Raw genomic sequence first — 13,900 nt, forward strand, 5'->3', positions numbered from 1 at the left:
AGTTATGTGTGAGTGCAGAAACAGAAGGGGAAATTGGTTGTTTTTTAAATCAAACATTATATCTACCTTTAAAAGGACTATCTGGAAAAGAAAAAAAAATCTTAGAGCAGATTTAAGAACATACAGCACTTCTAAACAAACACCTTCTTGCTGTTAAACACTGACCAAAACTAAGTCTTCCATTTAAATGGGAATAACTGAGGGATCAAACAGCTGAGCTGATCACAATGCAAGATTACCTATATTCTGTGTCTAACAGTCAAAAAACAATGCTCAGAGGTGAAACAATTTTAGGCATCTTGTTTATGTCCTAAATTATAAGAACTTTTAATACCTTTAAGAGCAAGGGAAGTAGAGAAGTATTTGATAAAAAGCAATCTCAGGAAGTAGTAAAGCACCAAACAGCAAAACACTGATTACAGGAGCAAGAAAGATCAAGCTTTTTCTGCAACACACCACACTGAAGTACTCCGACAGTCTGAACTGTGCAGCATCATGAACTTTTGACATATTTTAACCGCTAGATGCCACAATATTTTTAAGTAAACGTGTTTTGCCCAGACAGAATGGTGTCACTTATTTCATATTTTCAGCAAGCATTCATTATTACTGCTGTGTTCTCTTGCTGATGGAATTGGACCTTAGTGTCTTCACACCAGCCTGGTAGACAGACCTTTATGAAACTGTCCAGACAAAGCGACATTTTCACTTAAAATTTCTTCTCTAGGAAAAAAATACCCAGAAATGTGGTGGGGGGGGATGAGGGGAAGGAGTAGGTGCACAATTTCTGTCTATGCCAGAAAGCAAACAAACATGAAGAAACATCTGGATCTGGGAATTTGGGAGGGAGTGCTACCTATAGTTTGGTACAACTATAAAGGCTGCACCAGCTCCTAATTTTGTTGAGGCGCAGGGGTTACACAAGAGCTGTGCTTAATGAGCAGCCTGGCTCTTTCAGGCTGCCTCATTCAGCCATTCCTCTGCTTCTGTATGTGTTATTTGGAGATGTATCACTGCAGGCAGGCTGTTGGTTTCTACATCATTACATAAAAAGAGAAGAAAGCACAATAAGACTGAAGCACAAAGCTGCTGCGGTGAGATTTACCTTCAGCACGTGTTAGAGGAAGAGCAGAGTACAAAAGCCAAAGGCTGAAAAGAGAAGCAGCAGCACAGGGAACAGGGTTTTCAGAACACAGGTCAGCAACCCCATTTGGCCCAGAAAGTCAGGAGCTGCTGCTGCACTTATCATGACAGTAATGATTAAAGCTAAATTTAGCAGCTCCTGCCTACATCATCTTCCCCTGCCAGGACAACAACAAAAAGCAGGCAAAGAAAAAGGAACACATCCAGCAGAACTGGATGAAGAAGCAGCAGGTATCTCCATGAGAAAATTAAGATCACACCAGCATGGAACTCAAACCTTTTCTTCTATGCCATACAGTGACACTAACTGGCTGATGAGTATCTATTTGATAGTTCTTTTAAGAAGTAACAAAAGGCAATAAAACAGAATGGCTTGATTTTCTGAATTTGAAATAAATATAGAAAATCCTAAATTCAGAAAGAACTGTGCTATTTATATCATTATCAGTTAAACATTATATATACTTTTAAACAATTCAACCTGGTATCAAGCTCATACTGCCAAAAGCCACCTACACAGGATATTAACAAAAACTCAATTACTTCATTACTATCAAGAAAACATTTCCACTAGCATATAAATTTAAACTATATATGAAGAAAAATAAACGTATGGTATTTCATACTAATAACAAAATATTAACAGCAGTAAACCAGATGCAAAACAAGTGAGAAATTAGCCCGAAATGAACAATAAAAACCCAGTGTGTCAGGTTTTGCTATACATTTTCTGTTAACTGCTTTAATATATGCACTTCATGAACAAAATATACACAGTAATGCAGTAAAAACCTTCAATGCAATTCAAACCAAGCTGAGACGATGGAGTGAGAGCTGTTAAACAGTCCACTAAGAGCTTCAGAATCATTTGACTAAGAAGCTTCAGAACCATTTTATTACACAAAGTTCGCTGCTCTACAAAAACAATTAGCACTGAATTCTTAAAATCCAGAGAATGTTTATGCAATTTTGCACTGGATATATAAATAAATTTCCAGGGGAGAATTACCCAAAATTCACAGTAACATAACATTTCTTAGAGATGGATGTAAAGGCCCTTTTTCAATAAAAGTGAGTGAATCATAAAAACAGAACTAAAAACAATCAACCACTATCACATATGAGTAGGTATGATTAACTGGATTGAATATTCTTTAACTAGCATTAATACAGCACTCAATCAGTTAATTTTCTTAATGCTTATTGCCATGCTCATTTGATCAACAGTAAGCTTACCTTTCCTTTCGGTCCAGATTGCTTAAAATATGAAAAAAGAAAAAAACACATAAGATGTAAAGCCCCACATGTGTTGTACATCACTAAATGCAAAAATTATTAAATATAAATTGTAACTGTTTCATCGTCTTTCACTCACCAGTCTAATTTTCAAACAAGCATTACAATTTTTTCACCAAATTTTTGTCAAAGTAATTAGAAATGCACAAACACTACTTCACAGACAGCAACAGTCAGTGGTCTAAATACTACATTGACTTGACTCTTTTTCAATGAGTAGAATTTGATTAACTCTGAACTTAACCTGGTCATCTCAATTCATTTACAATGCAGAAGCCATTAAGATAGAATTCTAATACACTAATTATAAGCAAGCCTCATTTCCAATCACAAAACCATTAAGGCTGGAAAAGACTTCTAAGACAGAGGTCAACCACTAAAACAATCCCTAATTGCCATGCAAAAGAGAAGAGAATTATGTAAGAACTTGTTTCCAACTAATAAAAAATATGTAAGTGTTTAAACTGAGAAACAAATTTCAGCAACAGTCCTTAAGTATTTAACAAACCACAAGGAAAGGCTACAGAAGGATAAATGGAAATCATCTTCTGAGGTTTAGGTAAAAAAAAAAAATCTCCCAAAAGAACCTAGGAACTAGAGCCACTAGTTTACAACCATCTCCATTAACATGAGTTAACATAGAAATTAATGTAGCTGATGCTCACAGTTCTGGTCCTTTGTACACTAAGACTGATATAAAAATAAATCTAACTAAGCTTAGCACACAGACAATTTGAAAATAGCATCTACATATCTTCTATCTTTTCAAAATTTGCAATATAGAATGCTGAAAGCTTTGAATCTGTGTGACTGTTTCTCCCAAACATCAAAAGCCTAACAAACCTCTGACATGCCTTACATTAACTGTATTCTAAAACAGAACAAATTCAAATTGTTTCCTGTTTTACTTCAGCCAAACTAAACAGAGTAATGATATTACACAGTAATAAAAACTCATCCTCCCTTCCTTTTCACAAACAGTGAAAAGTATGCTCACAAGAATAGAGCAAACTAATTCTCGTTACTCAGAAAACAGCAAGAGTGGAAGCAAAGCAGGTAAGAATGTAGTCCTGATAATCCTACAGAGTGCAGTATGAAAGTAGATTCCATCTCCACAGTGCTCTGGGAAGAGTAAAAGGACTTCAAAATTGAATGTGACCGTGACAACTTAAAAACTGGGCTGGTAGGTAATGAGCCAGTGCTGTGTGAAGGTGGAGAGCTGCTCCTAGCTGGAGCTAGCCTTTACTAACAATAAACACTGCTTTTGTGCAGGTCACCCTCTAGTTTATCAATGCAGTTAGTTCCAAACCATGTGTGGATGGAGCCATACCCTGCATCTTTGCATCCTTTGCACAGCTAGTATGTAACTTGGATTAACTGTTTACAGGTGCTTCAAAGAGTCACTCTGTTAAGGAACACATAACTAATGCTAAGGAAACTTAACTAATGCTAAGGAAACTTAACAGCAGGAAAATAATTTCCAGAATGCCTGATACTATGCACTGACATTACATCAGATGCCTTATTTATTTGTTTTAGAATTCCACACCAGTATAATGCATTTAAAGGAAGATTAAGAGATGAGAATTCTGGATTGATCACTGTCCCTACTGCTTCATGTAGCTCATGCATAAGATTTGTTAAACATGCAGTACATACATGCTATTTCAATGCCAAGTCTGGAAGAACAGTCAGTCCATAGCATAAGACAGAACTATGCTTTAAATGAAGCAAAATAGTGTGAACCAACTACAACACTAGAGCAAGCTATATCTGAAAATCTGTTGTATCAGACATTAACAAATTTTAATTTAATCCCCAGATTCCACTAGAAAAAAACATGAATATTTATAATAATATTATTTGGAAATACCAAATTCTGTTCTGCTAGAAACCTGCATTTTACATGAGTCCAAAAGATTCTCAGACAGACTTCAAATTAACATGTACGTGCAAAAAAATCGCAAGAGATAAGAAATGCAGTACAAATCATACACAAATTCAACCTGATAGAGATTATAACTGAATTCATAATCAGCTTGCTCCATGTGACACCATCCCCACCCAAAGAACCCAGTGTAAGTCATGGAATCTGTTACATCAGCACCAGAGACTAAGTTGCTCAACTTACTTAATAATGTTTTTATTTCTGGTTATCCTTTCAAGAACCTACCATTGATTTATGTACAATATATTAGATAAAATCATTTTCCCTATGTTGTTTCTGATCACCACACCATAAAACAATCTACAAATGCAAAAAATTAATAGAACACAACTCTGAGTCACCTGCAAATTAGCATAAGAAAACAAAACTCAAAAATTTAGAGCTCAATTTCCATGCTATCACCTCTTCTGTCTTGATATACACCTAGAATGTTATTCTTGGTTTGCCACTCACATTTTTTGTAAATAGTCCTTTTTGAGGAATCACCACCAGCAAATGCTTTTGAGGAATCATCACTTTTAAACTCAACTACTGCCTAATGTCAGTAAAGACTAGCCAAAAAAGGGTATAAAAAATTCCTACACAAGTGAAAATACATGACCAAACTATAATATCCAGTTAATATGGTCTGAAATTTTACATCATGGTCAGTTTTACATAGTCCTGTCTTAGTTGGCTTTTTTCTGACTACTGCCTTCTCAATCAGAAACCTATGTTTTCAACATCAAGTAGCCCTGAAATCTCTCTTCTTCTATTTATTTTTTTTAAAGTCTGTCAGGAAGTCACATTTTATTAATTTTCAATCCTCTAACACAGAAACAGATTTAGAAGCTTTTAGAAAGCAGTCAGTTGAGTCAGAAGCTACTGGAATTAAACCTCATTGCAAAGTTCCTATGTAAAGCTCACCCTCAGTCAATTAGATCATGCTGGTTCTGATATCCTCCAGTAACAAAGCACTGCTGGGACTGTTATGACTGTTTCCTGCCTTTAAAACTCCAAAAATATTCCTAGCATAAGAGTTAATTGTCTGTTGTTAATGTAAATGAGCTACAATAACAATCCTAAGAGAAAACATATTTAGAACACTCAAGATGACTACTATCCAATTACTTCACACAATATTCAGCTTGCTTATGTTACGCATTAGTTTTCCTCCTGTGTCACACATGCCTTTTTTCTTCACATTACATTGCAGGCTTATAAAGAAGTAAATCCCACAGGCAAGAGAAAGGCAAGCAGGCAAATCCAACATCCACTGAAGATTAAGAATCTCTGGAGCAGGTTGAAGAAACCTATGGCACTGAACTTGCTAAGATGAAGCCATTTTGACTGGCTGTTTGAAGAACCATTTCACAACAAAGCTTAATCAAGTGTATGAGAATTATCAAGTTAACAATCAAAGCAGTCTTGTATGATTTTGCTTACTTCAAATCATTTTCATTAGCACTGCAAATCAAAATTTTATCCTTCAGAATAACAAAAAACACCACAAACAAACAAACTTCTCTCTCACAAATAAACAAAAGCAAGCACAAACACACACAAACAAAACCCACCAGAAAGGTAAAAGCATGAATGCTTAGAGATGGTCCACATTTTCCTCAATGGGACACTGAACCAAAATAATGTAAAAAGGACTTCATGCAAGCAAAAGCACAGCTGATTCAGTCTAAACCACAGTGGTAACATCAACCGCATCTTTCAGCTTAACTCATGGTAAAAACTGCCAATTTTTTTAGTCATCAGCCTCACACTGATGGCAAGAAATGTAAAGAATTGTAAAGAGATACCTACTACTGCATCTATTATTACTAAGGGTAAGGAAATGTCCATCCTGTATACCACATATACATACACCTATATGGCATTTAGAGACTACAGTACTGCTGGAAACAGAAAGAGGTAACAGCCTAAATCCTCAAGGACAGGATAAGACAGCAACTGGCCTGTGAGGAAAGGCTGCAAGAGTTGGGCTTGTTATCCTGGAGAAATGAAGACTCCAGGGAGACCTTATTGTGGCCTTCAGCACCTGAAGGGGGCCTAAAAGATAGATGGGGACAAACAGTTTAGCAGGGCCTGTTGCAATAGGACAAGGGGTAATGGTTTAAAACTAAAGAGGGTAGATCCAGACTAGATAGAAGTGTTTTACAATGAGGTGGTAAAACACTGAAACGGGCTGACTGGAGAAGGGGTAGCTGCCCCACCACTGCAAACATTCAAGGTCAGGTGGGATGGGGCTCTGAGCAACCTGATCTAGTTGAAGATATCCCTGCTTATGGCAGGGGGATTGGACTAGATAGCCTTTAAAGTCCCTTTCACCCCAAACTGTTCTATGAGTCTATTATTTTGTGACTGAAAAATTCCTTTTTCAGTCTGTTTATTCAATGCCAGATTACTCTAATACAAGTTTAGATCACATAATTCATTCACATTAGAATATGGGCTTTCTTTTTCTGAAGTCAGCAAATCAAACTGAGGGAAGTAGGATAAAAAAAACCAGAAAGATAATGCCTGTATATGATCCCATCATCCTAAAAAAATCTATACTTAAAAACAGAGAAAAAAAAACATAGAAGAAGGAAGCTACAAAATGCAGACAGGATAAAGCACTCATGAAGGATGGCGGAAATCCACAGAATTCATAAACAAAAAGAGCTCTGAATGGATAAACTTTGAAAGAAAATTCCTTAAAACAGTTGCTATCTCATATGTTTGCGAAACACATTAGTTGTACAAAACACCTAGAACCAACCCTAAAATTTACAGAAGTTTGACAGGGTTTCAAGCTTCCAATCAATTAAGTTCAATTCAGCATAGTTCAGTAAGATTACCTGGTTTCCAGTCATCCTTTCTAAAAATAATTTACATAGATGCAAAACCTTGCTTCTATTAGATGTTGCAATTTATGTTTTACACTATATATATAGGTCATATACAATCTTCAGATCTATGATTTAATGTTTACATGGATCTTACACAAGCTGAAGGTGGTGTGACTTAGTAATTGCTGATCATGTTGTCAGTTAGGTGAATTTCTACTGCAAACTATGTTTGTTGATTTCAGAGTATTTTCTCAAAATATTTATATTAGCAGGTGCTCTCCTACTACCTGCCAATGTTCTTTAAAATGACTAAATTCTAGTATTATATTATAGTAATTCCTAAATGTTTTTATTAAACTTCAGTAATTAAGGTCAAAGCTCATAATCAAGAATGCACCCATATGATTTTCTTAAAACACTTGATAGCATAAGGAAAATCATTACATACAAGACCAGGGTGAATTTTTACAACTGAAGCACCTGCAAAAACACAAGTAATTAGTCTTACCTTTGGGCTGCTGTTTTTACTACGGCTGTTTGTGCGTTTGCGTGGTGAAAACGTCTGCCATGTACCACAGTTACAGGACCAGATATATTCTGAGCATTTTCACTGCAAACATATAGAAAATGTTTAAGAAAAGACTCTGGTGTGTTTGTACAGTCTCTGGTAAAACATGCGGTGTCCTAATTTTACAAGACCAGACACACAACGCCAAGTATTAAAGTATTTCTGAATCAGTAATACATATTGTTAGGCATATAAACATTCAGCCTTATAATAAAATGGATATATAAGAATATACACAATTTTTTTTCTGGGGAAAAAAGGTAAAGATTTTTTCACTCAACCCTGTACTGCAAAAAGACGCAGCCTTTTTAATGACTTGTAACCATTTATAACTAATTTTATACTTTCATCTCTCATTTTATTAAGGCATAATATTAACTTCTTTAATATGACTTAAGGGGCAAAATGTGAACAGACTGAATTCACGAATGTCCCTCATAAAAAAAAGTGAACACAGAAAATTTATGGATGCAAGATGACTCGTAACTGAAAAAAATCAACACATTTCACAAAGAAAAAACAAAGGATTCTCAGGTACTCATATCTCTACAGAACTCTTATTCACCAATGTATCTTAGCATTTCTTGGGTTTCTTCATTTGCTACCTTTTGACTTTTATCTCATCATTATGTAAAACCAGTAATTATGGAGAGAAGATTTGTTACTATTACTCTCTCTAGTAAAAGTTGACATTAAGATACAATAGATCAATAATACAGTGCTCCTTCAGAGATCATTAAACCTAAAGAATTATCCTGCACACTGCTGTGACAGGACACACAATACTATGCTTGAAATGTTAAAAAATCACACAACTTTTAATAGACAGTATGCTGATGATACAAACTGTCTCAAACTATGGAAATACAGTACTTAAACTCTGCTTTTCAAATTGCTTGGAAATATTAATTGCACTAGAGAAAATGATGTGAAAAATCATTCCTACTAATAATATTTCTCGGAAATATTAATTTCACTAGAGAAAATGATGTGAAAAATCATTCCTACTAATAATATTTCTCAGAAATATTATCTTGCCATTTGTCCTGTTATGAACAATGAAAAGAAACCCAAAGTACCACAATTCAAAAAAAGCTGGTAACCAATTCCTAATCCCTGCTTTACACTCCCCCCAAAAAAAGAAAATGAGTAAACTGTTACTGTGCTTTTTAATTTCAGTTTAGCATTACAAACCCTTTTGGTAGCCTTACGTAAGTCACGATGAGAAGCTTTCAGAGCATTTCTGACTGCCCCTAACATAACCACAAACATAACAAAACAAGATTTATCTAACCCAAGGGGTTAAACCCTCTTCTCTAAAATACAAAATTTAAAAACATCATAAATCATTTGAGTTAACAGTCCAACATCCTGAAAACTAATAACATCCATGCAAACACCAACCTCCTCAAAGTAAACACATTCATCTCACATGCTTCTAAGGATCATCCAGATCAATCTACAGTCAACCTGCTGTCTAATTTGCCACATCAGAAATAAAAAGCTGACAGCTACTTGCCCTAAATACTTTAGAATGTCTCAAATCCTCTTTGGCTTCCCATTTCATGTCTTTGAAAAAGATACTAGAAAAAACAAAAAACAGAAGCAGAGTGCAGGAATGCCCTCTCGAATACTTAAGACCTAAGGACTTCAAACAAGCAAGCAAGCATATGTATCCCCCTGTTTTACCACTGTGTTTGTTGGATCTGACCTTTGCCAAACTACCATGATTGTGAAACTCTGTCGTGTGGCCCCACAGCAGAAAAAAACTGTTAAGCAGCACTTTTGCTTTCTGCCTCACTCACATAGTGAAAACTCCAGTAGGTGCTGGAATAGAGTACCACAGACTGCTCAGGGATCAGATCCGAGTCAAAGCAGACTGTTCTAGATGGCACACTTAAATGGTTCATATGGTGTCAGACATGTTTCCAACTAGGACAGCTCTAAAACACAATCTGCTCTATAATCTTGTTCTCTGAATGGAACATAACCAACACAGAAGAAACACCAGAAAATACAATCATAAAGTCCTAGCAAGTTGCATAACAGGCACATCAGAAATGAAATTTGAGTTTGCAAGTTTCAGCACAATTTCTTGAAAATTAGTATAACACACTAAAAGCAGGGTGATGCAATGGTCAGAAAAGTTCCTTGAAAGAACAAATGTTCTAAAAAAAAAGAATTTACATCATTTTAACAATAAATGTTTCATCAATGTTAGCTCAGAAACCACAGAATAATTTGAAGCCTAGGCTCTGACAAAAACAAGGTTTTACTATCACGTATTAATCCTAAGAAATTCTTACCACTACATATTCAAGAGACTAAACAAACAAAAAAAATCTTGAACTGGGCAAATGGATGGAGCTAGAAGTAAAGGAAGAACAATATTTCAAAAACTCAGAACTACAGACTACATTAATTCTGCTGTTCATCAAATAACGTTTTTAATAACATATTATGAAAGAAAATCTAACAGGGCCTTAATACAAGTTACTGAATGCTAGCAAAGATGAAACTATTTAAAGTAAGACCTCATGCTTAAAAAAATACAACCAGAACTAATTAGGGTAAAGGTTTGGTACTGGATTTGCTCAATCAGGTAACAGATCATAACCTTTTGCTTGGTTTCAATTTCTCTGACAAGTACAGCAGGTATTTCCTCTCACTGTACTTGCATATCCCTTCTTGCTATATCTTATTCTCTGAATTTTAGGGACTATTCTACCAGAAAACTACTCCTTTGAGCCAAGCCCCATTGATCTGAATTTTTTCGTCCTTATTCTGCAGATTAGATGGAAAAAGACTCCAACATTGTGATAAAATCACCATGAACAGATAAAGAATACCAAATACCTCATCTTCCTGTATTTAATCTAGCAGTTTAACTGTATTACGAACTTTCAGAATCTCCTCTAGCTGAAGAGCCTAAACACTGAAAGAGTAACTATTAATCACCTTCCATTCTGCATATCCAAGTGAACAAACCAGCAATCATCACTAAAGTGACTAGAGCCCAAACCTTTACTGATACACGTTACAAAAGGTACAACGAATATCCCAATGTCATTAAATCAGGATAATCACTTGGAGCATAACCACAAAATGCAGTGACCAAAATGTGAGAAGCAGTCACAATGGTCTATACACATCCATTTTCGTAACAAAGTCCTTCATTAATCATAGTTTATTAAGAAAGTGGTGAACACTTATATTTTTCATTTAAATTCAGTATGATCCCAGTACTAGACAAAAGGTGGCTGCCCAGTTACATGTAACAGATTTTACTTTTTTGTTGAATTTTATAAATCCTACTAGGTCTTAGGTTTATATTGTATTATTTGTCAGTAGAAGGCAATTCCAGTCCAGGCAACAGAATGTCTGAACTACAGACACTCTAAAAAAACCTCAGTAACTATTTACCTTAAAACAAAAACTTAAAAAAACATACACGTACAGTATTTATAAAAATACATGTACAGTCAGGTCTGACTGCTTCAACAAAAAAAAATTACATGGTAAGGTTGGATTTCACTACAAATACCATAGCCAGACAAAGGAAAATTCTAACTACCAGTGAATTACAGGAATCTTATTTTAAATGTGTACTCAAAACAAATAACAAGTACAATGTAGATGCACAGATTTCTTCAATAGTAAAACAGAGCAAACGAGCCTTGACAGACATAAAGGTAAAAGTAACAATTACAAATCTATGTTCAGGAACCCAATACTAAATAAAGAATGGAAATGAACAGGATGATTCTGTAAGAACTGGTGAATCTGAAGATGTGCAAGGCAGAAATCTGGATATCATCTTACAAATCTCTTGTGTGTACAAAAAAAATTCTAAAGACAAAACATTATTTGCATAGATAAATCAAGGACAATTAATAACCACACTGATTTGTGAAAACGTAAAAATAACCTATTGAAAAAATCCCTTTTCATTAATAAATAAATTTTATTTTTAAGAAAACTTAATTTTAAGTTCCCCATAATAGTCCAGCAGTTTATCTTAAGAAATCAGGCTTGAAGGAAACAGCAGGAAAGAAGATATATCACACAGAACTTAGAGGATTTATTTTTTCAAGTGGCTATGGTAAGATGGTCCCATGAACTAATAGTGCTTAGAGCATACAAGAGTCCTGATTGCAGAGAGGGGCCAGAGCTTGGGGCTATGTTGTGGGCATGGCTACATTGCTACTCTGCCCCTCTGAAATCAAGGCTGGGGGCTGTGTCGGGGGAAGAATAAGGACCATATCCCCAGCAGTGTGCCATTTTTGTCTCACTCTCCTCATCAGGGCTGAGTTGCTGGGATCAGCCCTGCAGATTCCATCTTCTGCTGCTGCCACTCAGCACCCTCCCACTCGTGTGAGATGTGACCCCAGGATGTGGTTCTGAAAAGCAGCAGAGCTGCGTGGAACTGAGCCAAGCAGAGTGGTCCAAAGCAGCAGCAGAAGTGAGCCTGAGCTGAGCCTGAACCCAAGCCTGATGCAGTGGAGCAGCAGTGCAGCACAGCATAGATGATCTCACTTCCATGGTTTTGTCTCTCACTGTTTTCCATTGTCTCAGGCTCAGGGATGGGGAGAGCCAGCTGTGAGGAGTGCCCACCATCTTGTCTTTCTCCCACGCCACATGGAACTAAGTCAAAGTGGCAAACACCTTTTGTGCCTAAAGCACCTTCCTTTACTTCTGTACGCTTTTGTTATTAATATTTCTGCTGTCACTGTGCATTTCTTACTCCACTGCTGTCTGCTTTCCGTAAATGGTTATCTCAACCCACAGTCTGTGCCTTTGTCCCTCTCTTACTGGAGGGGACAAGAAGGGAAGCGGCTTCTTTAGAGTTTAGTTTCCAGATGGTGATAAAACCACACAAATGAAGACAAGGACATCCCTCATGTAGCTACAGATACATTGGATATTTGATGACTGGCCCATCTATAGCTGGGTATTTTACAAATTTTCCTTCCTGCAAAGGTTACCAACCTTTAAAGTGAGTGCACTTTAGCAATATGCAACACCCCCTGAGAAAGTTAGATGAATATATCACTTTTTATTATATACTAAATAAAGAAAGCAGTCTCTTACAAGCTAGGAACAATAGTAACAAGCAAGTACAACAGTGAATGCTTAAAAACTGTTCCTGTCTGCTCTAAACACAAGTGACAGTCTCAAGCTAGCCTGTACAAGTATGGCTATTTGCTGAATCTTTTAAAAAAAAGTCTGTGAATCCAAAATCAAAATATATCTTGCAGTAAAAAAAACAGAAAACACATCCTGAGTTAACCTTGGCAATTCAGCATCACAGAAAGAAGCGAATCCGGATGGGGATGTAAAAACTATTTTCCTACCTGCTATCATTGTATAGAGGGAACAGTAACACATAAGGCAACATGGGTAAGGTACTAACAAATATGCCATTGAATGCTCTAAATCCATTTTAACAGTCTTCTGGTACTTTACTAATGTGGTGTTAAATATTTTTTAAGAGAAAAAACCCTAACAATCTAGGCTTCCCTCTTTACTCAGAAGCACAGTACAGTACAGCTTATTAAAATGCACAGCACACAAGGTATATGGACTAGAAGTTCTGTTTATCGTGTATCAATTTGTATCATTGATCAAAGCAAGGACACATAAATTAAATGGATTACCTCAGTTTCTTGCTATTTCCCATCATGTTGAGGCCGATTGCATTCCCTTTTAAAAGTTTGAAACCTCCAGCTTTGCCTCGCCTTGCATATGCTTTTATGGCATCGCTGCTGCCTCCAATAGTTCCAGGTCGACAACGAATTGACTGTCACAACAGAATTCACATACATTAAAATAATTGTATAATTGTGCAGAAGTTAGAAGGCGAAAATTAATGCAAAATATTAATATAAATATTACTTTGGCTCCATTTTCAAACTGCTTTTATATCAAATTTCATGGAAAATATACACTGTCTACACCTATACTACGACATCTTACTATACGAAATACAATATATATTTTAGTACACTATTTATGATAATTGTCTAAACTTAGAATTACTTAGTCTTGCTCATATTTTTCAGAATACTATAGAGATCAAGAGGGGAACAAAAATGTTAAGGGTAGACAGATAAACAGCTTGGG

At 35.9% G+C, this 13,900-nt stretch overlaps 1 protein-coding gene across 4 annotated transcripts in view; it reads right to left on the minus strand.

The window, feature by feature from the left end:
• SENP6 (SUMO specific peptidase 6) overlaps positions 1–13,900 on the minus strand; it is a 71,403-nt gene that overhangs the window by 31,629 nt on the left and 25,874 nt on the right. For 3 of the 4 annotated variants that reach the window (XM_030946405.1, XM_030946408.1, XM_030946409.1), the window contains exons 4-6: positions 13,435–13,577; positions 7,718–7,819; positions 2,380–2,400 (exon numbers count right to left, since the gene is read on the minus strand). In XM_030946405.1, the coding sequence (XP_030802265.1) occupies positions 2,380–2,400; positions 7,718–7,819; positions 13,435–13,577 (266 nt within the window). The remainder of the gene's footprint in view (positions 1–2,379; positions 2,401–7,717; positions 7,820–13,434; positions 13,578–13,900) is intronic. The other variant, XM_030946406.1, reaches the window with a different exon arrangement.

The sequence above is a fragment of the Camarhynchus parvulus genome, chromosome 3, assembly GCF_901933205.1.
Source record: "Camarhynchus parvulus chromosome 3, STF_HiC, whole genome shotgun sequence".
NCBI classification, from domain to species: Eukaryota; Metazoa; Chordata; class Aves; order Passeriformes; family Thraupidae; genus Camarhynchus; species Camarhynchus parvulus.